Below are 27288 nucleotides of genomic sequence, written 5' to 3' on the forward strand. Positions count from 1 at the left end.
CTCTAGAGGCTCTCAGCAGCACAGAACCCACTTTTTACTGTAACTCCTTCCTGTGGTTCTCCTCTAGCAGGAGGAATCTCCCAATCCCTGTTTCCAGGTGATGTCATTCCCTGGAATTCCTGATGCTCTGAGCTCTCCTAAGGAGCTGCAGTTCCCAGTTGGGCTTCTTGGCAAGGATTTCTCCCAGTCAGCTTTGGTTGTGTTTTCATCACTTGTGGGAAATGAGGCGAAGGACAGGAATTATTCATGCTGCAGACATCTCTGCCCTCACTGACAGCCCAACACTCTCCCTGTGCCCTCAGGATTTTGGCATCTCTCAGGCCAGGAGATCAGAGAGTTATGGAATATTTTGGGATGGAAAGGACCTTAAAGCTCATCCAGTGCCATGGCAGGGACACCTCTTACTGTCCCAGCTGCTCCAAACCCCTTTCTTGGACACTTCCAGGGATCCACAGCTCCTCTGGGAATCCTGTGCCAGAGCCTCAAACCCTCCAGGCAAGAATGAGTTAATATCCAGTGAATTACTCAATAGTTAAAGAATTAGTTAATAGGTAAAGAATCACTTCATAGTTAATCTTTCCCTCTCAGAACCCACAGCAATGTCCTGACTTTCAGAAGCACCAGAACTGCTGGCTGTGGGATTTCCCTGTCACTCCCTCTGTTCCCACAGCTGGGGAAATCTGTGCTGCTGTTCCCCCCTTGGGCAATCTGCTCTGAGAGCCTTTTGCTCCTGCCAGACTCCACCTTGGGGGCTCTGCTGTGTCTGTTTGGGGACAGGGAGAGTCTGACATGGGCACAGCTGTGGGTAGAGCAGAGGGAAAGGGATATGGGGTTGGTGCTGTTCCCGGCTGTGGTTTGCCAGAGGTGGAAAATCAGTGTTGAAATCTGAGTTTTGGACTCTGCCTGGGACTGAAATGTGAATTTTGGACAGTTCCATGGCACTGAAATGTGACTGTTGGACTCTGCCTGGGACTTAAATCTGAGTTTTGGTCACTGCCTGGGACTGAAATCTGAATTTTGGACACTGCCTGGGACTGAAATGTGACTGTTGGATATTTCCCAGCTGTTTTTGCTGCACCTTTGCAAACGAATGGAAATGAGGCTGGGGAGTGAGCTGGAGCTGCTGCTGGCAGGGAATTCCACCTGCAGGCTTTGCTGTGATTCCTGCTGTATTTTTTATTTTTATTTCTTTTTTACGAGAGTATTCCCAGGAATGTGCTGAGCAAGGCTGGCAAAGGCACAGAGAAGGTTCTCTCTCTTCTCTCAGTGTCCATTTGGTGTTGCTGTTGTTGAGCCAAACAGGTGAATCAAAGCCAGGGAGCCTCCAGAAAATCCATTTATTGCATTTATTCTCCTTCCCAGTGGATTTGCCTCTTTCCTGCTTCCCCAGTGCCTCATTGACCCTTAAATGGATGGAATCAGTGAATCCCAGAATGGTCTGGGTGGGAAAGGATCTCAATGATCATTCAGTTCCACCCCAAACCATTCTGGGATTCTGTGATTAACCAGAGACATCTCCACTCTCCTCCAAGTGTGTTTTAATTACTTCCCTCCAAGTTTTTCCATGTCACACATCTGCATCCCATTTAAAACTGGGATATTTTAAGCTCCTGACTGCACAGCTGGGGAGGAAATTTCTATTTTTAGTTCAGCTTGACTTTCCTTTGAGCCCAAAGGAGTCAAGTGCAGCTTTTCCTTGTGGAGCTGCAGAGCCTGAGGAGGTGAAGCACTGAGATCCTCTGCAGGGAATTCTGGGGAAATGGATGTTGCTGCTTCCCCTCCTGCCCACATTCTGGATTTCTGTGTTGAGGAGAATTGTCTGACCATGGGTTTGGGGTTTGCACATCTGGTCTGCAGCCCTTTGGGCCCTGCAAGGTCTCTGAGGTTTCTCCCCTCCTCTCTTCCAGCATCACTTCTGCCAATTCTTTGTTTTTAAACAATAGCCAAACCAAGTTTTAGGAGCCTTTTGTCGAAATTCTCTGGAAGTTTGAGGAAACTCTTTAACAACAGATTATTTTTGCTCCCAGTTCTCTTTATCCAATGTTGAGAGAATCCCAGGGAGTTTGGGATCTGCTTTGCCTCTCAGGGGCTGAGCAGACTCTGAACTTTTCCAGCATTTATTGATCTACATTTCCACCCAGAGCAGGACACAAATCTGGGTTACAAACATTGCTGAGGTTGTTTCCAAGCAGGGACAGAGTTTGCTCTGGGAGCTACATCAGGGTTTGGGGTTTTTGGCCCCTGCAGTGGTGATTTTTGTTTCCAACTCATCCACACCACACAGGAGAGGTTTTTGTCATTAATTGTTCCTGATCAATTAACTTTTGTAATGAATTGTTCCTTGTTCTGTGTGTTTCATTGGGATGTTGGTCTCTGCTGCTGCATTATTCTGGGGAGGTTCCCTTCTCCTGCTGTTAATTAGGATCTGCCTCGTTATCTCTTGGCTCCTCCTCTGCCTCATCCTGCTCAGAGCTGATTGCTGGGAAGTGTTAATGAATTAATTAATTCATTGGGCTCTGTGTGACCCCATTGATTATCCCCCATGGGACAAACCTCCCTGCAAACCTTCCCTGGTAGGTTTCCCTGATCCCACAGGGGTTTGTCATCTCCCCAATCCAGGGGTGAGACGTTCAGGAATTTCCTGGTTTTTGTTTTTAAGAGAAGAGAAAAATCCAGGGAGAGCTTGGAGAGCCTGAAGGGGATTGAGGAGAGCTGGGGAGGGTTTGGGACAAGGGATGGAGGGACAGGAGACAGGGAATGGCTTCCCATGGCAGAGGGAGGGCTGGGTGGGATGTTGGGAATTGGGAATTCCCAGAGCAGCTCTGCTGCCCCTGGAGTGTCCAAGGATGGGTTTGGAGCACCTGGGAGGTGGGAATGTCCCCAGATCCTGGATTTGGGACATCCTGTGCCACACCAGCAGTTGGAGCAGCTGCTGGTGAATTCCCATCCTAATTAGCTGCTCCTAATGAGGCTCTTGAAGGATGAAATCACCTGGAACTGGAGCTTCACTGCAGAGACTCCATCTGCCTTGGGCTGAATACTGTCCATGTACATTTACATCTACACTATCTATATCTATATTTTAAATTTTATTATTAAGATTATTTATATATTATTAATATATTATTATAATAATATATTAATAATATATTATTAAGATTATTTATATCTATATTTTTATATTATTTATAGTTTTTAATATTTATGTGTATATTTATATTTACATTTACATCTACATCTACATTATTTATATCTATATATTGATTTTAATTTTCATATTTTTATCTTTATATTCTTTATATTTATGTTAATGTTTGTACTTAGATTTATATATATTTAGATTTAGATTGTTTATATTTATATTTATATATTTTTATGTTTACATTTACATCTACATCTACATTATTTATATCTACATCTATATATCTATTTTTTATTTTTATTTTTTAATTTTTATATTGTTTGTATTTATGTTAATGTTTGTATTTATATTTTTATATATTTAGATTTAGATTGTTTATATTTATATTTACATATATATTTATATTTATGTTATCATTTACATCTACATCTACATTATTTATATCTATATTTGTATCTATATTTTTCTTTTTTTATGTTATTTATATTTATGTTAATGTTTATATTTACATCTATATTTACATTTACACTTATATCTATATTTATACTTACATATATATTTTAATATATATTTTTATATTTCCAGTCATATTGTTATTTAGATATATTTATGTACATTTGTATTATCTATGTTTATGTGTATATGTGTATTTATATGTATATTTGTATTTGTATTTATATTTATATTTATATGTATATATTTTGTGTTTACAATTACATTTTCATCTACATTATTTATAGCTATATCTATATTTTTTAATTTTTATTTTTATTTTTATATTATGTATTTATATGTATATGTACATTTGTATTTACATTTATATTTATATTTATATATTTTATTTGTGTTTACAATTACATTTTCACCTACATTATTTATTTCTATTTCTGTATTTATTTTTTATTTTAATTTTAATTTTTATATTATATATTAATATGTACATTTATAATTACATTTATAATTACATTTATATTTATATTTATATTTATATTTACATTTATATTTGTATTTATATTTATATTTATATTTACATTTATATTTATATTTATATTTATATTTATATTTATATTTATATTTATATTTATATTTACATTTCTATTTCTATTTATCTCTTTCTCTCTCTCCCAGTCTCCTCCCGCCTGGCCCCTGCCGCCTCCCCGCAGTGCAGCTCTCCCTCTCCCTCCCTCCCAGGCAAAGGTCTCTCCTCCTCCCAGAAGCACAGCAAAAAGGCTCTCAAACAGGTGAGCAATCCTGCAGATCCTGGCAATATTCCCTTGGTTTTCCCTAAAAAAAATCTGGTTTTTAAATTATTACCCTAGAGAAAAGCTGTAAAATGTGATTTTTTTTTTTCTTTTTTCCCCAATCCTTTGAGGAGTTTCTGTGGTTTCTGCTGTTGGAGGAAATGGGTTTGGTGAATTTAGACTTTGGGGGAAAAGAGTTCAGTGAATTCTTCCCCTGGTGGGGAATTCCTGCAAATCCAGAGGGAGGGAAAGGGATGGGAAAAGCAGGAATTCTGGGGATGCTGCCTGGGTGGAGAGCAGGAATTCCATGGATTCTGAGTGTCTGGAGAGAAGGAAAACAAAACAGGAATTCCATGGATTCTGAGTGTCTGGAGAAAGAAAACAGGAATTCCATGGATTCTGAGTGTCTGGAGGAGAAGGAAAACAGGAATTCCATGGATTCTGAGTGTCTGGAGGAGAAGGAAAACAGGAATTCCATGGATTCTGAGTGTCTGGAGGAGAAGGAAAACAGGAATTCCATTGATTCTGAGTGTCTGGAGGAGAAGGAAAGCAGGAATTCCATGGATTCTGAGTGTGTGGAGAAGGAAAGGAGGACTCTCTGCCTTTCTTTGCTCCTCTCCTGGCTGCTGAGGACACAGCAGGAGTGACTTTTCCAAGCCTGTGGAATGGGAATGCCTGGGAATATCTGGATTCTGTTCCCTGTGTCCTCAGCAAGGCTGGGAGGCTCTTTGTGCTTCAGATTTGCTCCTCCTGATGAAAAATTCCAGCTGGATTGTTCCCTGGATTCCCAGGTGTTTCCCCACTGCACTGTTTGGGTTCCCAGGATCCTTGGGAAGGAAATGCTTTTTCCAGGTTGGATTTATTCCTTAGGAAAGGGAATGTTGTGAGGAGTGAGGGGTGAAGAGATTGTGGATATGGAATCACAAATCCAGACAGGATTTGCCTCTTCCCACCCAACCTGGCTTTTCCCAGTCACTCAGGATGGCATTCCAGAGGTGTCCCTGGAAAAGGATCTGCAGGGAGAGAAATTACTAATTAGTGACCTAATTAGGGCTGTAATTGGGGAGAACACACAGGGATGAAGGATGAACTGGAGTTGTGCTTGCAGCCCTGGGGAGCTGAGGTGATGCCAGATTTGGGAATTTTCTGTTCCCACGTGGCTGTTTGCCCCCTGGGAGCTCAGGGTGTTGCACTGCAGCCAGGTTTTCCTCTGAACTTCCAAGCTTCCACTCTCTTTGAATCCCCAGAAAATTGCTTCCCACTAATTGAGGGGATATTAATTAAGGAACAGCCTCTGTGTGTCCCTCAGCCCTCGTTAATCCTGGCTGGCAAACATTCCCTGCAGCATCCAAACAGCTCTTCCCTTCCAAAGTGGCTCAGGTTTTCCAGAGAAATTGTGGGAATCCCTGGAAATCCCTGAAGTGTTCCAGGGCAGGTTGGGCAGGGCTTGGAGCAGCCTGGGGTAGTGGAAGGTGGGATGGGAAATTATAAAAAGGAGCTAAAAAGAGGAAATTGGGATAGTGGGAAAGGGACAGGACTGGAAAACACCACGTTAGGAGTGAAAGGGGAATGAAAGGAACTTCCATGTCCTTCATCCTGTCTGGGCTCTGGATTGTTGCTCAGGGGCTGCTTGGGCTCAGCTCTCCCCTCTGCAGGAATTCCAGCATTCCTGGAGGGAAGAGGGAGTGGATTTCTGAGGGAGAAGTGGGAATGGGAATGGGGCTATTCCAAAAACCAGGATTTAACTCATCCACACAGCAGAGCTCAAGCTGAGCAGTAGCTGTGCCACCCCCACACCCTGGAGCAGGGGATCAGGCTGCATTCCCAAAATCCTCTGGAAAAATCCCACCCTGGAGGTTTGCAGGGTCTGAGCTGGAATTGGCTCATCCCCCTGGAGAGGTGGAGCAGTTGGGAGAATCCATGGGAATCCATGGAATGTGTGCTGAGGCTGGGATTCAGAATCCAAGGATTGCTCCAGTGCTCTCCTTGGATCCCTCCAGGCCACTGAGGGATCTCCTCCTCACCCAGCCTGAGGTGAATAACTGGAATTCCCAGGATCAGGGAAACCCTGAGTGCTGGGAATGCAAGGAGCCTCTGGAATTGTGGGATTTCCAAATCATTTGGGTTGGAAAAGCCCTCAGAGCCCCCAGAATCCAACCATCCCCAGCAGGGTCAGTGCTTCCCACATGGTCACTGCTCCCTCTGCTTCTCTGAAAAGCTTCCCTGAATTTATTTGTGGGTTTTGGTTATTCCTGGAAATGCCAGCTCTCTTTATCTCTTTGAAAGCTTTTGCCCTCAGTGACAGGAGGTCAATTCAATTTGGCTGTTTCCACCTGGCTGAATCTTCTCCAGGCTCTGGGAGAAGTGGCTAAATAGGAACTATTTGATGAAGGGAAAAGAGGATCTGAGGAGTCCCTTGGTTATCCCAGTCCTGTTGCTGTCAGTCTGCCTCAGGTGTGACAGTCAGCTGGGCTGTGCCTTCTGAGCAGATCTGCACCTTCCTGCAGGGACTCATTCCCTCTCCTGGGTCTGACTGGGTTATTGTTATTGTCCTTATTGGAAATATTGTTATTTAAGCTGGTGATGATCCCTAGTTAACAGATTCATTCCCTCTCCTGGCTCTAACTGTGTGACAATTATTATTGTCATTATCATTAATATTATTATTTATTGTTATTCATTGTTAATGTTATTATTTATTATTTATTGTTAATATCACTATCTAAGCCAGTGACAATCCCCAGTTAACTGCCCCCCGTGCAGCACAGCATATCCTGTCACTCCTAGTCTGAAATTCCATGGAATTCTTCATCTGTTGTCATTTCTTCTGCTGCTGAGGTCAGCTGGGTTTGGATTTTGGTTTTTTGCAAGCAGCAACTTTGGGTTGCAGTTCAACCAAACCCCTCCTGGCTGAGTCCCTTTGGGGCTCTGCTCTGATCGGTGCTTCAAGTCTTTTCTGAAACAAAGCCTTTTGTTTTCTTTTCTTTAGCATTGCATTTTTGTTCCTCTGCTAATTGAACCTCCATCCCTAATGGGCAGTGTCTGCTGGAGGGATTTGGGAAGCTGCTCTCTCCAGGAGATGGGATGAACTCCAAATAACTGAAATTCTTTGTGGAATTACCTCTGGAGCCAACTGCAGCCCTGGAATCCTTTCCCTGTGTTTCTCTGGAGATCCTTTTCCCACAAGGAGGATGTTCTGTGACAATGAACTCCTGCAGAGGCAGGAGACGTTTGTTCCTAGTAGGGTGTTGGTGTTTGATCACTTTGTCACCTGTGTGTCACCTGTGTGTCACCTGTGTCACCCTGAGCAGGCAGTGGGGATGTGCTGGGGAGCTCAGGGCTGATTTAGGATACCAAATCCCAGTCCTGATGTGGTGCTCTGTGTCCCTCAGGCCCTGAAGCAGCAGCAGAAGCAGCAGCAGCAGCACTGCAGGGCAGGAATGGCTCCAGGAATGGCTCCAGGAATGGCTCTGCCCTCCAACCAGCACGTCCTGCTCAAGGCCAAGGCTGCTGCTCCTGGCAAATCAGGTAAGTGCAGCACTGGGATTGTTCTGATCCATGGCCTGGAGGGGAAATGATCCTTCTGAGGGTTCTGTGGGTGCTGAAATCATCAACTGCTGACTGCAGGGCCTGGGTTCTGTCAGGGAGGCACCAGGTGGGGATGGAGCTTGGATAGACCTTGAGAGATCTTGGATAGACCTTGGATAGACCTTGGTTAGATCTTGGATTGGTGTTTGGTTGTTTGGGTGTTGGTTGTTGGTGTTGGTTTTTGGTTGGGTGTTGGTGTTTGGTGTTTGGTGTGGTTTTGGTGTTTGGGGGTTTGGAGAGATTTTGGATAAACTTTGGATAAACCTTGGATGTTTGGAGATTTCTCCTGGTGATTCTGTATGGGAGTTTCTCCTGGTATTTCTGTCTGGGGATTTCTCCTGGTATTTGTATTCTGAGATTTCTCCTGGTATTTCTGTTTGGGGTTTTCTCTTGGTATTTCTGTTTGGGGTTTTCTCTTGGTATTTGTGTTAGGAGATTTCTCCTGGTGTTTCTGTTTGGGGATTTCTCCTGGTATTTATATTCTGAGATTCCTCCTGGTGTTTCTGTTTCCCAAAGTGGCTGCTCACCCTGCAGGTTTGGTTCCTTGTCCTGTTCTCACCTGAAAGGGTTCCCAGAATTTGTGCTGTTGGAGGTGGATGAGGTCACTGCTCTGCTCTGGCTGCTCCAGCAGGGCAGGAGCTCTCCTGCCAGCACCACATTGTCCATGGAATCCCGAACTCTTGGCAGTAACTCCCAGAGTGACTGATTGCCCTGGTGATGTCCTGGTTGTGCCACCTGAGCCACAGAACCTCAGAATCCCAGGCTGATTGGGGTGGGAAAGGAGCTCAGAGCTCATCCAGACACCTTCCACTATCCCAGGGTGCCCCAGATCCCAAAAAACTGCATCTCCAGTCCCAAATCCCAGCCTTTTCCAGCCACTGAGCTCTCCAGCAAAGCCTGTGCTGTGGGTAATTCATTAATATTAATTACTGACCCCAGCCCAGGCCCAAGCTGGCAGTCCTTCAGCCAAGGAGCTGTGCTGGAAGCAGGGAAAGCTGCCTGTGGAGAGAAGGAATTCTGCAGCTGCCTCCTGGTCATTCCCTGCCAAAGAGGCAGGAAGGAGCTGGGATCAGGCAGTCCCTGCTGAATTCCCTGGCTCAGGAATTCCCAGGACAGGCTCAGTGTCCCAGACAATCCTGGCAGAGCTCAGCATTCCACACTCACTTCCTGCAGGGATGTGGAACACTTCCAGTTAGTGCCAACCCCTCTCCAAGCCAGGGGAATTCCCAGTGTCCTCATTCCATCCCTGCTGTGGATCAGCCAGAGAGGATAACTGCAGCCTCAGTGTTGGCATTAAAAACATCTTTATCCTGGGAGCAATTATGGGAAAGTTCCACTGAAATGCCCTGAGCAGGGTAAGGGTTTTCCTGGAGCCACGAGGAGCTGGGAGTGCCTGGGAGCTCCCTGACCCTCAGGCTGTCCTGGGCAGGATCTGGGATTCATTTCTGAGTTCATTTTCTCCTGTTCAGACTCCAGTGGTGCAAAGGCCACAAACTGCCAGCCAGTCTTGCCCTTCCCACCTTAGGATGCTCTCCTCAGGCTCAGGTCAGGATCTTCTCTTGGCTCCAGGCTTTCCCTGGAGTTCCTTGGCTGGTTCCAGGTGGGATCAGTGTTCAGCAGCCCCACCAGGCTGCAAATCCATCCCTAGGGAGGTTCTTGTGACACGAGTGGCTCTTGTGTGTTTTTGTCCATGAAATCCCTTTTCCCAATCCCTGTGATGCTGCTCAGGGACAGTGGGATGTGTGGAGAGCAGGAAATTAAATGGACAGGTGGGGAGGAACAACATTCTGGTGGAAAGCAATGGAGATCCCACAATTCTGGGGGTTTAGGCAGAGCTGGGACAGCTTGGGAAGGGAAGGGAAGGGAAGGGAAGGGAAGGGAAGGGAACAGGATGGGAAACTCTCCTGAGCATTGGGAAGAGGAGGAGAATTCCCCAGGATGAGCTGATGGAACAAAAGGTGTGACAGAGGGGAGCAGTTTAGCAAGGATGTGTGAGGTGTGGAGAGATTTCCCTGGCAGGAGCTCTGTTAACTCTGGAAGTGCTAATGGGATCCTGCCTGGGTTGGATGTAGGTGGGAAATAAATTGGGATTGACTGAGAATAGACTCAAAGCACTCCTGATGTGCCTTCCATGCCTTTAATTTGGGATGTTCTGGTGGCTCCAAGGGGTCTCCTGCATTCAGCTGTTGGGCAGCAAGTGCTCCAGGAGCACAGGAATGTCTGTGGAGGAGTTTCTGGAGCTGCAGGGTGGGTTTGGGTGTTGGACAACCTTCATTCCACGCAGGAATATCCTCCTGCTGTGCATCCCTGTGTTCCAACATGTCCTTTTCCCTGCAGGCTGGGAAGGGAAGCAGGCAGATGGACATTCCAGCAGCCCAAACTCCACGTCCAGCTTCTCCCCCTCAGTGAAACTGGAGAATTCCCTGCCAGGGCTGGGCAAGAAGCCATTCCCAAGATCCGACAGGCTCCACGCAAGTAAGGATGGATTTCCCAGCTTTTCCAAAAGCCTAAAGGAGCAAAATGGAGTGCAGGGTGGTAATTCCATTGCTGAGGGACTCTGGAAGGAGCTGCCAGTCTGCTGGGAATTGATTGGGATAAATAATTCAATTTTGCCATCTGCACATCAGCCTTTCCCAGTGCTCACCAGCAGGGATTTCTGCTGGGATTCCCAGCTGTTGGGGATCACAAAAGGAGCTGCATTATTTATGGGTTTTTTAATGGATTTACACACTCTGATAACATAGAAAAGGAAGAAGAAATTCCTTCCAGGATCTCCATCCCTCAGGCCTCACTGGATTTGGCTCCCAGCCCTTCACTGGAGTCAGAGCTTTCTCAGCCCTCCCAACCTTCCTGGTTCCTTTTGCCTAGGGTGGGATTGACCCCAGTGAGCCCCAGGGAACCCAGGAGTGTTCTTATAGAATCAAGGAATGTCCTGAGTGGGAAGAGACCTCAAGGATCATCCAGTCCAACTTCTCTCCCTGCCCAGACACCCAACAATCCCACCCTGGGCATCCCTGGCAGTGCTGTCCAAACTCTCCTCAGGCTGTGCCCATTCCCTGGGCAGCCTGGGCAGTGCCTGACACCCTCTGGGGGAAGAACCTTTCCTGATCTCCACCCTAACCCTGCCCTGGCACTGCTCCAGCCATTCCCTCAGTCTGAGCTCTCTATCCCACATCGTGTTGGGGGAAAACAGACATTTCCACAGAGCTGGAAAGTCCAAAAGAAATCCCCAGGAGCAATCTGACCTTGACTGGAGCTTTGAAACAGAAAATTGCTGTGGCCAAAAGGAGCTGCAGAAATGCTCCTGAGAAGCTCTCCTTGCCAGGATCCCAAGTGAGGTGCACTGAGTGGGTTTGGAATGTTCTGTGCTGGAAGGATCTGCCAGGCTCTGTTTGTGGCTGTGTGTGCAGAGATCAAAGAGGGACAGAATGGCTTCCTGGGTGGCCCTGGGACACTGCTGTGGGACAACCCCCAGAGCAGAGCAGTGAGGCTGAGGCAGCTGTGCTCCATTGCAGGGCAGCTGAAGAGAGCTCGCTGTGCTGAGATCGATGTGGAGACTCCAGACTCCATCCTGGTGAACACCAACCTGAGGGCTCTGATCAACAAGCACACCTTCTCTGTGCTGCCAGCCGAGTGCCAGCAGCGCCTGCTGCTGCTGCTGCCCGATGTGGACAGACAGGTAGAGCTTGGGAAAGTCCCCTGGGGCTGCTGCACCCTGCAGGGCTGCAGGGAGCAATTGGGGTGGAGATGCTGGGGTGGTACCCTGGGTGCCCATGGGGAGAGGGGCAGGGGGCTGGGGGAGAGTGAATTCAGCTTCAGGGGGATGTAATTGTGGCTTTCCAGGACCTGGAGGGACCAAAAGGAAAGATGGAGAGGGACTGGGGACAAGGGATGGAGGGACAGGACACAGGGAATGGCTTCCCACTGCCAGAGGGCAGGGCTGGATGGGATATTGGGAAAGAATTGTTCCCTGGGGGGTGGGCAGGCCCTTGGATGGAATTCCCAGAGAAGCTGTGGTGCCCCTGGATCCCTGGCAGTGTCCAAGGCCAGGCTGGACAGGGTTTGGAGCAACCTGGGACAGTGGGAATGATCCCAAATCTTCCAGAACTGTTGGGAGAAACAAACCCCCCAGCAGCATGTTTTTAGTGTCACCCACTGAGGCACTGCTTTGTCCTGGCTGGGGGAATTGTGTGACAAAACCCCACAGAGCCTCCCCAAGACAAAACTTGTTCACCACAACCTCCTGGGTTTCACCAAACCAGCTGGGTTTGGGCTGTTGGTTCTCCCTGGAATGAGCTCCAGGCAGCATCCCGAGGGTGTGGGCAGTGCTGGACACTGCTGTGCCCAGGGGGGACACTGGCACTGCCCAGGGGGGACACTGGCACTGCCCAGAGGGACACTGGCACTGCCCACAGGTGACCCAGGCTGTGTCTCTGGCAGGTGGGGGCAGATGGACTCATGAAGCTCAGCAGCTCTGCACTCAACAACGAGTTCTTCACCTCAGCTGCCCAGGGCTGGAAGGAGAGGCTGTCAGAAGGTAAAGCTTCCCCTCACATCCCCACGGCTGGGGAGTGCCTGGGGAATGGCTGGAGGATATTCCTGCAGCTCTGGAGGGACTCACTGCAGGCTTTGAGCCAAAAGGAGCCCAGAGCTGGGGGGTTTGAGGTCAGAGGGGCTGCAGGAGGAGTTCTGTGTTGAGCTGACAGAGCAAATCTCTGCAAGAGGTGAGCAAAGAAGGAAAAAGGTGTTCAAAATCTTCTGAAGTTTTGAGCTCTGAAGTAGAGCTGTGGCATTCTGGAGTTGTGGCACCTAAACACAGACACTGCTGAGGGGGCAGAGAAGGGAAATGCTGTCCCAGAGCAAAGCATGGTGTCACCAGCACTGGGTGCTCAGTGCTTTGAGCTCAAACTTTGGGTGTTTACTGCGATATTGGGGAAAAATTCTTCCCTGTGGGGGAGGTGAGGCCTTTACTAGGCTGACCAGGCTGTTCCCTCTCCTCCTGTCCCTGTTCCCTGGGAGCACAGCCTGGCTGTCCCCTCCTGTCAGCAGTTGTGCAGAGCCACAAGGTCCCCCTGAGCCTCCTTTGCTCCAGGCTGAGCTCCTTTCCCAGCTCCCTCAGCCACTCCTGGAGCTCCAGCCCCTTCCCAGCTCCATTCCTTTCCCTGGACACTCTCCAGCCATTCCCAGCTCCATTCCCCTAACTGCCCCCTTGCACCAGAGTCCCTGGGGCTCAGGGAGGTGCAGCACCCTGGGCTGTCAGGGCTCCTGGTCACTCTCCTGTGCCCCATTGTCCACCCCTTTCCTGCCTCACAAATCCCTTTTGCATCCCACAGGAGAGTTCACCCCAGAAATGCAGCTCCGAATCAGGCAAGAAATTGAGAAGGAGAAGAAGGTGGAGCTGTGGAAGGAGCACTTCTTTGAGAGCTACTATGGGCAGAGGTGAGAGCTGAGCTGTGTCAGGAGCTCCTGCTGGGCTTTTCCATCCATGGACACTGAGTTTCATCAGCCCTGACCCCTGAGGAAGCTCTCTGGCTTCACCTGGTTCCAGGAAATGCTGGCAGGATGCAGGTCAGGCATGAGGGGTTTGCTGCCCTGATGCCTCACACTTTAACCAGTGCAGGCTGTCTTTGGGATTTGCACCTCTTCCCACTCCTTGCTTGGAGTAATTCCCACAGTTCTGCTGGGCTTTGGGCTCTGGAGGCCCTCAGAGCTGTGGTGGCCAAGCTAGTCCCACTCAGGGTCAGCCACTTCATTCCCACACAACCTGCTTAAACCCCCAGATGTGCAAAACCTTCATTCTGTGGCTCCTCTTGCTTCAGGATTTTCTCATCCTTTGGGGCTACAGGGAGGGTTTTGGGTTTCTGAGGGAGTTACTGAGAAACCTGGACAGGAACACAAACGTGGAAAGAACTGATGAGGGATTTCTTGTCCTGCATTGTGCCAGGTTTGTGTTTTGTCCTCACCCTGCAGCCCCTTTGCCTCCCACTCCTGCAGGGTGTTTTAACCCCTCTTTGTGGCATCCCATGGTGTGGTTGGGATGAGCAGGGGCAGGGGATGTGTCCAGACAGGCTGTAGGACCAATTTCAGGGAGGCACCAGGCTGGGAGTGCAGCTGAAAAAGCTTTATCAGCCACCCGACCCAGGTCCATGCATGTGGAAAGGTGACAACAGGCACAGTCTTGGAGCTTTAGGGGGACAGGGGACAGCATGGAGGGGACATGTGCAAGAGCAGCACCTCAGTTCCCTCCAGCCCCTAAGGATTTGTGGGGTGCGAAGCAATCCAGAGTCACTGGACCTTCATGGGGTCATGTTTGGGGAAAAACCCAATGTGACAGATCGTGTGCAGCCTGGAAAATTGGTGTTTGGAACAGGGCTGGAGCTACCTAGTGTTCCATTGAGTTGGTTTTAATCTGTGATGCTGATTTCTGTTTCCTGTGGAAGGATTGTCAGCAGGGAAGGTTCTCACTGACTGTGGCACAGAACTGGGTGCAGGAGATATTTATTTTGGGAGTTCATTTACAGAACCCTGCCTCCATTTCCCCAGGATGGGCTGGTTCTGCAGGGATGTTTCACAAAGCAAACCCTCTGTTTCTCTTGGCAGTTCTGGGCTGAGCCCCGAGGAGTCGGAGCGACTGACAGCACAGCCCGAGGCAGAGCCAGCCCAGCCCTGCAGCCCCTCAGCCCCGCAGCAGGAGCACAGCACATCCCCATCGGAGCCCAAAGCACAGCCAGCCCAGGGCTCAGCTGGGAGAAAAGCAGGAGAGGAGGGCAGAGAGGACCCACAGCCCAAGGCAGCCTCAGCCTCCCCGGAGCGGCGGGCGGTGAGAACCGGCGAGCGCTCCGTCCCTGCCAGAGAGAGAACCCACGGAGAAGCCCTGCAGGAGAAACCCCAGAGTGCTGCCAGCCAGAAGCCTGAGGAGCAGAGGAAGCCTGGGGCAGGGAAGGAGGGGCCAGGGAAGGACACTGTGGGTGTCCCCAGCAAACCAAAGAGCCCCGAGGCGGCCGAGGGAGCGGCGAAGGCGCAAAGCCCCGCGGCAGCTCTGGACACGCCGCAGAAGAAACCCCCCGGCAGTGAGGCCATGGAGGTCGGCGTGGAGACCCTCAAGAGGAAGTCAGAGAGCAGGGAGGAAGCTCCAGGCAGCCCTGAGAAGAAGGCCCGGCTGGTGGAGCCCTGCCAGCACCAGCAGGCGTTTCGGAAGCAGCCCTTTCCCGGGCCAGGGGCAGCAGTGCCTCGGGTGCCTCCGCTCAAGGTGAGCCCAGCAGGGACAGAGCCACGGCCATGCCTCACCTGGGCACTCAGGAGCCACTGAATGGTACAGAGCTCTGGGTGAAGGGACCTTAGAACTCATCTCGTGCCACCCCATGGCCTGGGCAGGACACCTGCTGCTGTGCCAGGCTGGGAACAGGGAGAGCTGCAGAGGCTCTGCAGGGCCATGGTGACAGAGGTGCAGGGAGCCTGGCAGGTGGGGACATGCAGGGCAGGAGGAGTGGATGCCATCCAGAGCTTCCTGCAGCCAGCCCAGACACTGGGTTTGGATCCAGACCCTCTGGCAGCACTGTCTGTAGTGCAGCAGTGCCAGAGCTGGAGCATTTTGGGGAACATCTCAGCTCCAGAGCCCTTTGGCTGCTGAGGCTTTGCAAGAAGCCACCTGGGAAAGGAACCAGGGAGTTGTGTCCTGCTTGGATGGGCAGGGGGAGGCAGCAGGACAGAAACATTCCAGGCTTTGGGATCCCTTGGGTTGGAGAGCCAGGCCACAGGACCAGGCAGCTGCTGCTGAACCTGCTGGTCTGAGGCATTAGACAGAAACTTAATTCCTGTGTTCCTGTAAGTCCTAGGAATTCTTCTCCCCTGTTAATATCCTTTTGTACTAAAAGGCTGCAAACTCAGACCTTTAAAAGCAGCTCATCGTTCTCACCATGTTAATAAGAACAGCACAAAGGCAGGAAATCATCCATGAAGTTGTCAGTGACACAGAGCTGGGGAATCTGTCCATAAAAGAGGTCTGGAATATTGTGCAGGAAGGAGGGTTGGCCAGCCAGGGCAATAAAGGTGGGATTTAATTTAACAGCAGAGTGAGTGGAAGGTGATTGTGAACAGTTTCTCTTGCAAAGCAGGGGAAAATAGGGACAGAAATGTCCCCAAGACATGCCATTCCCCAAAAATGAAGTGGTGGTTGATCAGTGGGATCCAGCAATGCTTTTATGGATACAGAAAATCAACATGACCTCAGATAAACTCTCTGAGATCTCTGCAGAGGGAACAGGGGAACACCAGACTCAGTGCAGGGCTCAGCACAGGGAAAGTCAGCTGGAATGTTGGGGGAAATGTTTTGGAAGGAAAGAGTAAATTATTTTTTCTGCAGCTCAAGGGATCATTATGGCTTTGTACAAAGGCACTGAGGAGGGTGAGGGTGGAAGAGCAAGGCTGAGTCGAGCAGGATGGTGACACCTTTCAAAGGACAGAAATGACAGCAGAATCATGTGGAACAGAGGGACAGGGGCTGGCAGGGCTGAGCTCTGGGTGAGCCCTTCAGGGAGGGAGCCTGGGGGCTCTGGGGTGGAGGTGTCCAATGTTGTCACTTCGAGAGATGAGCTCCACTGTGAGCCACAGGGTTTGTACCACCCTAAATCTGCCTGGGGGGCATCCAAGGGTCAGATATGGGATCCCAGGGGAGGGAGAGGAGGGGTTTCCCCAAAGGGATTTCTCCACAACCACAACCAGTTCTCCAAGATGAAATTGCAAACACTCCAACCTGTGGGTCGAACGTTCCCCATCTCAGCCGTGCTTTTCTCCTCTCTTGCAGATCCCCGTGTCCCGAATCTCCCCGATGCCATTTCCTGCCGGCCAGGTCTCTCCCAGGGCACGATTCCCCCTCTCCCTCGGCAGTCCAGGCAGGACAGGCGCCAGGACCTTGGCCGACATCAAGGCGAGAGCCCAGCAGGCCAAGGCGCAGAGGGCAGCGGCCGCAGCCGCCGCAGCCTCGGCCGGAGGGGCAGTGCCAGGGCCGGGCCCGGGAGGGGGGAGACCCCCGGGCAGTGGGGGAGACGGGAGAGACACCCCTGGAGGCACCCAGAGCACAGCTGGAGCCAACACACTGCAGCTGGCAGGAGCTGGAAGCGGGGGAAGTTCGAGAAGGGTTCTTCCCCATTGCCAGGGCTCTCGTGCCCCAGTGGAGAGCCAAGCCCCGGAGCAGGGAGCTCCTCGCCATCCTGCTGGAGCACAACTACAGCCAGCTGCCCCCGCGGCAGCCCCGGCGCTAGGGAACGGCGCGGGGACCGCGCGGGGGACAAGCGGCCCGGGGTCCCCAGGGGCTGGCAGTGGGGAGCAGGCAGGGACAGCCCCTCCTGCCCCGGCCCGGGGGGCTCCAGCGGCTGGGAACGGAGCTGCCAGCGGAGCCCCGGGAGCACCCGCGGCCTCTGACGTTTCCAAAAGCAAATCTTCCCCTCTGGTGTCCTCACTGCCACCCGCGGGCCCTGGAGCCCAGGCTGGAGCTGTGGGCACACCCGTCCCACCCTCCAGCACCTCCTCAGCAGCACCCAGCCTTAAATCCCCTCCGGGTGGAGCCTTGCCCAGAGCGAGCTCCAGTATTCCTGCCAACAACCCTTTGGTCACCCAGCTGCTCCAAGGCAAGAGCGTTCCTCTGGAGCAGATCCTGCCCAAGGCGCTCACCAAAGCAGAGATGAAAACTGTTCCCGTGGCCCCTCAGGAAGAGAAGGGGACGGCGGGGAACGGCGCCGAGGCAGGGGACAGACCGTCGAGTTTACTCCCCCAGCAGCTTGGGAAGTTCTTCTGCCACACCAGGCCTCTGCCTCACATTCCAAGGACCTTCCCGCTGCCCTCGGGAAAGGAGCCCAGCGCTGAGCAGCACCAGTGCCACGAGGCGCTGAGCAAATCGACGCAGGAGCAGATCCTGCAGACTCTCATCAAGAGGGTGCAGAGGCAGAACGTGCTGCCCGTCCTTCAGCCCTCCCAGCTGAACCTGCCGCACTCAGGGTTCCCAGCGGAAAACACCAGCCAGAGATTCATGCTGGGCTTCACGGGCAGGAGGACATCCAAGCCCGCCATGTCTGGGCACTACCTGCTCAACATCTCCACCTACGGCCGCGGCTCAGAGAGTTTGAGAAGGAGCTTCTGCCTGAACCCCGAGCCCCGCCTGGGGCTGAGCAGCCCTGCCGACGCTGCCCAGGCAGAGTTGGGGGAGTGCGAGGAGATGGGCGGCCAGGGCAGCAGCAGCAGCGAGGAGGACGCAGATGACGAGAGCTCCGGGGATGAACGGGAGCGCGTCAACATCAAAGAGGAGCCCCAGGTGGCACAGGGCTCCGGGCAGGGGGAGAAGGAGGAGGAGCAGAGCTCACGCTGCACCGGCCCTGCGGATCGCGGCGCCCTGGGGACAAAGGCCGGGAGGGCCGAGGCAGCCCCGGTTGTCCCCAAGGAGAACTCACCAGCGCTGGACGGCACGGCGCTGGCCCGGGGCCTGCTGCAGGCGGCACAGGAGCAGATGGCCCACGCCATGAGGGGCAAGGGCAGCACGGAGCTCTTGGGGCCCCCGGACTCTGCGCAGCCACAGCCCCCTCTGCTCCCCGCCCCGCACCCCCCGAAGCTGGCTGGCGGCGCCGGGGCGCAGCTGCTGGGGCCGAGCTACAGCGGCACCATCAACGTCTCCACCTCGCCCGACGTGCAGGGCTCGCTGATGGGCGAGTGCAACCAGCTGGCCAGCTCCATGGGCAACGTCATGTCCTTCTCGGTGACGGTCACCACCATCCCCGCCGGCCAGGCCGTGAACTCTGGCGGCCACGGGCAGAGCCTCCCGGTGCAGGCGTTCGCCGAGGAGGGCGGGATGGAGGATCCTCCTTCCAAATGTTACTGCAGGTTGAAAGCCATGATCATGTGCAAGGGCTGCGGTGCCTTCTGCCATGACGACTGCATCGGCCCCTCCAAGCTCTGCGTCTCCTGCCTCGTGGTGCGATAACCGCAGCGTGTGGGAAACACTGTGGCTTCCTCTGGGGGTCGCTTTGGGAAGTATCTTGGGAAGAAACAGGAATTTTACTGCCTTGCACAAGAGACACGTTACTGAATCAGGAATACAGAGTAGAGTCCTTCTTTCATTAACGAAAGAGCACCTTCTTGTACAGGGAGTCGAAATCGCGCTCGACTACGTGAATTGTGACAAGAGTTTGCACTTAAGGAATTATGTAAATATGCCACATTATTTTGTTTAAAGATATTTTTTCAATCTTTTAGGAGGTAGCGTTTGACTTGTACTGCAGTTCCAGTAACCCCAGCCTGCTCTGAGCACGTTTGCTGAGCTCTGCTCTCCCCATCAGTCGTTGTTGGAATTCTCTTGGCAAAGGGAATGGGATATCCAAGTCCAGCCCTGTGTGGTGATGGAGCACCAAGGCAGAGCCCTCAGTGGGTTCCCTAGGCTGCTCCCAGTTCAAACCGTGGGGAATTGGGAGGCACCATGAAGTCGTGCCAGCCTTTCCATCCATTGCCTTTCCCCGTGAGCTGGCCGTTCCCAGAGGGCTCCTGGGCTGTGCAATACAGGCTGGTGTTCCTGGTGTGCAAATCCACCCCTCTCCAGTATCCCAGCTGAAGGGAGGTGGGGTCTGGTGTGCTACTGGTGGAACTGAAAGAAGGAGCTGTCCTGACCATGGGGTCACTGGAACAGCTCAGTCACTGGGGCTGTTGGTGACCCACCGAGAGCAGAGGTCACACAGCTGTGCTCAGCCTGGCAGGACTGGGCAGCAATCTGCCCTGCTGGGCATTCCCTGTGAGCTGGAGCTGCCATCCCACGGCCCAGAGCCAGCAGGGGACAGGTGAGGACACAAAGTGTCACCCTCAGTCCTGCTGTGCTCTGGGAAGCGTTTTGTGCTCATCCAAACCCCCCCCATGGTCAGACATCTCCAGTTTCTAGCCAAGATTTTCTATTTCCTGGGTGTAGGGAAAGGCAAAGGAGTGTCTGCCTGGGGCTCGCTGGGCGGCTCTTTGTGTTTGAAATACCGAGTTGGGCCCAGCTGAGGGAGGGTGGGCTGGGGCAGCCCCTCGGAGCTGAGTGGGGACACGGCTGGTGCCACCTGTCCTCGCTGTCAGCTCCTGGATTCCTTCATTGGGTTGATGGAAACCCTGTGTTCCCAGGAGCTGAGGATGCTGACAGAGCACGAGTCACTCGAGGGCTGTTCCCTCCTGGGGTAGGCAGAGGCCTTGCTGCAGCCTGGTCAGGGAACAGAGCTATGTATGTTTTTGATGGAAAAGCACTGAATTCACTTTTAATCCAAAGGCCTTTTAAAGCTGAAGCAATATTCCCACAGCAGTGGGGCAGCTGAGTGGTGCACGGGGTCCTCAGCCTTCCCTTCCCCTCTCCTTTGTACTACTGCTCCCCTCCCCTTCTCCCTGGGAGCCTGGCACTGGTGGTGAGGAGCAGAGAATTCCCTGGGTGATTTTCCAAGGATCAAGTGGCGCCCAAGGCTGCCAGAGCTCCAGGAGCATTTGGACAATGCTCTCAGGAATAGGGTGGGATTGTTGGGGTGTCTGTGCAAGGTCAGGAGTTGGACTCTGTGATCCTTGAGGATTCCTTCCAGCACAGGATATTCCATGATTCCATGATTTAGTTGGTGATGATAAGGAAAAGGGAGATGCAGAGTTGATGCCGTGGTGACAGGGAGCAGCAGGAGCTGCAGCATCACCTGCTCTGGGTTCTGGCATCTTAAATTTATTGCAGAGCAGTGACCCCCACTGTCGTGATTCCACATCACTGCTTAGGCATCCCGTGGTGAGGAGGATTTAGGGATTAGAAATTAACTCGATTTTTTTCAGTCTAAAACTGAAATCTCAAAAAAATTGCACAAAATTGTCCCCATGAGCATCTTGCACCTGTGGTGGTGGTGGTGGTAGCCCAAGAGCCCCTGCCTGTGTGTGTTCCTGCCACTTCCAGCTCATGTTTGGGAAAAGGAATTCCTGCATTTCTGTAAACTTTGGATGCAGTGTAGGCTGGCTTGGACCTGAGAGCAGGATCTGTTCATTCCTCCCTCAGGCCTCATCTAGACAGGAGGGACATTCCTGTGATCCTGACAGGCACTTCCATTCCTGGCTGGGACAGCCTGGCAGTCTGATGTGCAGGTTGGTGCTGGTTGAACAACAAACTGACCAAGTGGTTCTTGCCTCAGGAGAATGAGAGGTTTCCCTGCACACTTGGGTCAGTTCTGCTCACTCCTTGCCTCCTCTCTGTTTTTCCAGGCTGCTGGAGAGGGGGAAGCAGAGGATGAGGAGGGAGCTGAGACCCTGAGCACTCACAGGCATTCCAGCTGCTGCAGCTGCTGCTGGAAAGGTTCTTGCAGAGCTCCCCTGGCATTTCCCAAACTGTCAGAGCCCCAGCTGTGGCTCCAGCTGGTTCCTCCCATTGGATTTCCCCTGTGTCCTCTGCTGAGCACGGATCTGGGTTGCTGTGCCCTTTCCCTGGCAGTGCAGGGAGCTGCTGTTCCCACAGGAATGTGCCTGTCTGGTGTCACCATCCCGGGATGGTGATGTTGGCAATCGGTGACAGTGGGGCATTGGTGATCCTGGACATGGAGGTGGCCCCAGGCTGGCACTGGCCAGAGCAGGATGGTGTTGGTGACTTGGGAGTTTACACCTGTCAGTGCCTTAGTTCCATTTCATGGATCAACACTTTGCTTGGGCTACTTTTCTTCCATTTCTTCTTAAGGAAATCAATTCTCTCGGTGCCCATCTGAGGTTTGAGCACTGCTGGTACAGCCTGGTGGAGCAGAGGGCACTCAGTGTGAGGAAATCATTCAGGATTGGTGTAATAATCCCTGGAACTACTCCCTGGAATAGGGATAAAGTCCTGGGATTTCCCATGTGCTGCAGCTGGGTGTGGGATGATGGTTTCACAAGGGGGAATCCTGCAGCCTGGGGTGGGATCAGCCTGCCCCACAGCCCAGGCTCCTTCCCATCATCCAACCTTCCCCCAGACAGTAATTCCACCTCCACAGGATTTATCAATAAAGGCATGTCGTGGCAGAGTTTAAACCATTAGACTTTGTTCCCCCAGGAATGAATTTAACAGCACTGCAGGGAATGCCAGCATCAAAAATCCAGGATTTCCAAAGGCTGATGTCAGAGTGTTTGCGGCAGGGAAAGGAACCTGAGCGAGGGAAGAGGTTTCAGTTTCCCTTTTCAGGAGACAGAACTGGAATTAGAGCGTGACCAATCCTTCACTTCCCCATGTGAGGGTTGTGGCACCGAAGGCGCCAGCACAGCTCTGGGGGTTCAGGTTTGGAGCCAGGTCGGGAAGGAATTCTTTGTGGAATTTCACTGAAATCTACAGGAGAGAAGAGGTTTGGAGCAGTTGCACTGGTTGGGGAGTTGGATCTTTTTTTGGTTGCACAAAACAGCTGCTGGGGCAGCAATTCCTAGTCAGGTCGTTAACGGGAGGGATCCTCAGGAGGGATCCTCAGGAGGGAGGCAGCAAAGACCATCCGGGGTGGGAGGGTGGATTGGGAGCAGGTTTGGGGCTTCTCTCCTCGGGGAGGCTCAGGGAAGGGGTGGAGAGCAGGACCAGGCTGGGGTTTCGCCCTGCAGGATCCCACAGCGGGAATGTGGGAGGCTGTGGGGCCATGGGAGAGCCCCAAATGATCACTTTGATTAGCACAGATTCATTGCAGGGCTGGGAAGAGCATTGTGGGGCCCTGAGGAGTGGACTGGGTACTCTGGGCTGTGTGTCACCTGTGTGCCACCCGAGTGCCACCCGAGTGCCACAGGGCCAGCGGCTCCAGCGTGTGCCGGGAGGGAGAGACCCGCAGTGCTCCCTGGGTTGTTTTTAATGCTTCCGTTTGCTATAGGTGCAGAGCGAGTCTAAGAGCTTACAGTAATATATTTTAAGTAATATATATTTTAGTATGGGTAAAGAGCGGGCAAAGCAGGGGTTGGGAGGAGGTGACAGGGTACCGGAGGGCAGTTCCTCGGCGAGGCCAGCGGGGGTTACTGCAGCACAACTGAAAAGATTCAGTTCCTGCCGTTAATGCAATAAAAATGGGAATTCTCACAAAGAAGCAATCCAATACTGTTTCCCAGAGGCTTTTCCTATGTGGACAACAGGCCTGTAAACACAGTTCCAAAAATCCTAAACCTTTGTCTTTTGCCTTTTTAAAAGGGACTTCGATTGGGCTTGAGGGTCTGTACAGCAAAATCGAGGTGACACCATTTGAAAATGTATTTTTACACAAATAATATAGAAAAAAAAATCATATTTTACATAAGAATTTTAAGTATTTGAAATATGTGTATATATATACTGTATGTACTTCGTATATGCTTTATTTTACATTTTCAATGTATTAAAAAGTATTTGAGCTGGTTGGATCTGAGATGTAATAATGTTGAAAACACAAAAACAAGGGAAAGGAGCCTGGGGGGAGAGCGGGTGGGAGCTGTGCAGGGAAGCACAAGCCAGGAGCAAAGGCTTTGGGGAAGGTTTTACAGTTGGAGAGCCTTCAGGACACTTCCCAGTCCAATGTCCTGCCTGTGCTGCCAGAAATCATTCAGTTTCCTTGTGACCACCTGGGATGAGCCACGTGGGAAGAGGAGGAGCTGGGATGGATCCTCCCTGTAATGATGATCCTGCTCAGCCAAACCAAACCCACAGCGACTGGGTTTGCTCCAAACCTGGAATGGGAATAAATGGGTGGATTCTCTACAGAATCATTTAGGTGGGAAAAGACCTCCAAGCTCATGGAATCCCACCTTTGACCAACACCACCCTGGGGGAGCTTCTCACAGTGCTTACAGGGGATTTGGACACCAAACTTCCACCAGTGATTTCATGGGAACTCCAGCAAAGCAGGGGATTTCTTTACTTTGCAGGGCTTTTGGTGAAAATCCCCCCGAATGGGACTGAGTTCCCATGGGGATTGGAGTCCCACCAGGGCACTGAGCAGGTCGGGGGGTCTGAGCAGACACATCTCCATGTGCTGCAAATCCCAGCTCCTGCTGGAGCTCTTCCTTGGGCCAAGCAGCCACTCCTGCCTGCTCTCAGGGTGCCCCTTTGGGAAGCAGGAGGTGCCTGGCCCCAGCCTGCCCTGGGAGTTGTTTCCTGTTTAAGGTACATGGGTACCTTCAGTGGGTGAGATAAAATAAAAAATGGCAAAGCATTGGAGCTGCTGCACTTCCAACCAAACATTCCTTATTGCCCTGGTACTGCTGCATGTCCCAGCCCTTCCCTCCCAGTTCAACACTGAACTGAACTCCTGTCCCTCTCAGTTCAGACTTCTCCAATCCTGCATTGTGGATTTTGTAATGGAAACGCCAGGCTGAGAACTTCACCTTTGGATGCCTCTGGGCTTCTCCAGGATGTGATCCCATGGGCAATGAACTGCAGCTACCACAGCTTCCCCATGGATGGGATTTACCTGGGATGGATGGGGTTTTACCTTCCTTCCCCACAGTGGGATTTACCTGTGCTGATGGATGGGATGGGATGGGATGGGATGGGATGGGATGGGATGGGATGGGATGGGATGGGATGGGAGCTCATGGCACAGGTTTTAATGTCTCCAGCACTGTCCCAAGGATACACCCACAAAGTGACTCCAGGGCACTTCAGCCCCTTCCAGCCCACCTCATCCCTGTATAAAATTCCACCTTGGCATCTCACTCAAGGGGATCCCAGGGCTGCTCCCAACAGCCCATTCCCAGCCTGGCACTGGAATATCCATGCCCTCAGGACATGGCAGCAGACAAAATCCTTCCCTGTGGCTCATGCCCTACCATGGATTCTGTTCCTCCCACAGCTCCCTCTTCGGGAATGAATGTACAATCCTGTAGTTCCTCAGCACATGGACAAACATGTTTCACTGTCATGATTCATTTTCTGCTAACTGAAAACATTTGGGGTTATGGCCTTGAGTCCTGCTGATGGTGGTTTGCAGGGATTTCCTTTGGCCTGTACTTCCTGGCTCTACAAGCTGTGGACATCTGTTAAATTTTCTTTTGGCATATTTTAAGGAGAAAACTTTGGTTTACTACTTAGCCTTAATAAATTCTGCAGTTCCCTCACTTCTTGGGGTTCCAAGACACTTCAGGAGCATGGAACTGTAGAATTGGGGAAAAGAAAGAAACAGGAAGAAACCTGAATCAAGTGATAGGAACTTGATTTTCCTTAAACTGAGAGATTTAGGAAAACTGGTGTGTAACCAATTCTCCTGACAGGAACACTCTGAATGCACTTAACAGCTCGGTAAAATCAGCAGCACTGAGGAATGTACAAAAGCCTGGGATTTCTTTTCCCCAAATACATTAAAAGTATCAACAATTCTGTATTTCAAGTATGGAAGGGGCTGGAAACCTGCCAGTGGGAATAATCCACCCTAGCCCTCAGGTGGCAGCTTGGTGGCATCACTAGACTTTAATTTATCCTCTTTTTTAATCCGTGTGACTAATTAATGGCTCTGTCTCATTGTTAAGTAAGTAAAACCCTTTTTTTCCCCAGCCAGGCCGAATTCCCCTGGGACCCTTAGGAAGAAGGAGGATGGGCACAGCCCACAATTAGGGCAGAGCGAGCTCCCAGAGTCGGAGGCATAAAGAAATCACCAAAGCCATGGCACCATCTGGTGTTTTTCCAGGTTCCAGCACTTCTCCCTCCAGCCCACGGCAGACGGCTTTTCCAAATGCTGCTTTGGCTGCTGCTGGGTTTAGGATGCGAATGCAGCCAGCAGGAATCACCCTCCCCACCAGCCCTCCCTAACTCGGTTCCAGTGCCACCCGTGGGCTTCACTCCGGAATTCCGGGACAAATTCCCTGTCACTGGCACAGACAGCTCGGCATGAGCATCGGCACAGCACCAACCACAGCGTCCCAGCAGCGCTTTTCCCTCTCCTTTCCCTATTTCCTGACCAACCATCTCCCTCCCACTCATGCAAACAGAGCGGTGCCTCCTCTCCGCACTCGCTGTAGGAATTCTCCTCCCTTCCAGCAGGCGCAGACAACACTGAACAGAAGGATCCGTGGCATTTCCACACGGGGCAGAGGAGCCCGAGACAGCTGCTCGTCCTGCCGGATCCTCAGGAAACGCCGCCGGGACCGCTTGTGCTCCCGCTGGCTGCCAGCAAGGCGAGCTGTGCCATCCCGGATTGCCAGGGAACAGTGCTATCCAGGCGGATGGCCACCCCGTGGAACGGGGATTGCAAACACGCGTGGTTCCTGCGGCAGGAGCTGTGAGCAGCCTGCCCTGGGAACAGCGACATGTCCTCCAGGTGCTTACAGGGCTAAGCTGTCCTCCCAGTCCATAGAAACACAGAGCCGTGGAATGGTTTGGGATGGAAGGGAACTCAGAGCTCATCCAGTCCCATCCCTGCCATGGCAGGGACACCTTCCACTGTCCCAGAGTGCTCCAAGCCCTGTCCAGCCTGGCTTTGGACACTGCCAGGGATGCAGGGGCAGCCACAGCTTCTCTGGGCATCCTTTTCCTCCCAGGGAAGGATTCCTTCCCAATATCCTATCTATCCCTGCCCTCTGGCAGTGGGAAGCCATTCCCTGTGTCTTGTCCCTCCATCCCTTGTCCCAAGTCCCTCTCCAGCTCTCCTGCAGCCCCTTTAGGTACTGGAAAAGGCTCTGAGCTCTCCCTGGATCCTTCTCTTCACCAGCTTGGCCATTCCCAGTTCTCTCAGCCTGGCTCCAGCCCTCGGAGCTGAGGGGAAGGAGCTGAGCAATGGCTGTGGCTGGATGCTGAGGGAATGGAGCTGAGGGGAGGGCAGTCGCTCGCAGCTGTGAAAGGATTGTTCTGAAGGACGGCGTATTGCTCACAGCTGTGAGGGAGTGGTTGTGGCTGGCATGATGCTGAGGGGGTGGTGCTGAGGGATGGCTGTGAGGGGATGGTGCTGACGGGATGGCCATGGCTGATACGGTGCTGAGGGATGGCTGACACGGTGCTGAGGGGATGTTGCTGAGGGATAGCTGACACGGCGCTGAGGGGATGTTGCTGAGGGATGGCTGACACGGCACTGAGGGGAAGGTGCTGAGGGGATGGTGCTGAGGGATGGCTGCAAGGGAACATCCGTGGCTGACGCAGCCCCCAGATTACCCGCCCCGCTCCCCTCACGCATCCCCATCCCCTCAGGGCGGGCAGGGGGCGGGGTCACCCCCTCGCCGGCTCGCGCTGCGCCTGCGCAGTCCCGCCGCGCCCCGGGGTGAGCGCCGCGCGGCGCGGGCGCGCTGTGGCGGGGGCGGGAGCGCGCCAGGCTGCGTAGGTCGCCGATTGGCTGCGGCGCGAGAGGGGGCGGGGTCTGGCGGGCTCCGATTGGCGGAGGCCCGCGCGCCCCCGGCGGA

General features: G+C 52.2%; 1 protein-coding gene across 3 annotated transcripts in view; it reads left to right on the forward strand.

The window, feature by feature from the left end:
- The window catches only part of ASXL2 (ASXL transcriptional regulator 2), a 58351-nt gene extending 35023 nt beyond the window's left edge, over positions 1-23328 (forward strand). For all 3 annotated transcript variants that reach the window (XM_085057271.1, XM_085057270.1, XM_085057272.1), the window contains 8 exons: positions 4271-4383; positions 7776-7911; positions 10309-10446; positions 11487-11650; positions 12412-12508; positions 13305-13410; positions 14572-15220; positions 16775-23328. In XM_085057271.1, the coding sequence (XP_084913397.1) occupies positions 4271-4383; positions 7776-7911; positions 10309-10446; positions 11487-11650; positions 12412-12508; positions 13305-13410; positions 14572-15220; positions 16775-18940 (3569 nt within the window). In that variant the 3' untranslated portion in view covers positions 18941-23328. The remainder of the gene's footprint in view (positions 1-4270; positions 4384-7775; positions 7912-10308; positions 10447-11486; positions 11651-12411; positions 12509-13304; positions 13411-14571; positions 15221-16774) is intronic.
- The last annotated feature ends 3960 nt before the right edge of the window (positions 23329-27288 follow it).

Source organism: Lichenostomus cassidix, chromosome 3 (assembly GCF_008360975.1).
Source record: "Lichenostomus cassidix isolate B80296 chromosome 3, HeHo_3.0, whole genome shotgun sequence".
Lineage (NCBI taxonomy): Eukaryota > Metazoa > Chordata > Aves > Passeriformes > Meliphagidae > Lichenostomus > Lichenostomus cassidix.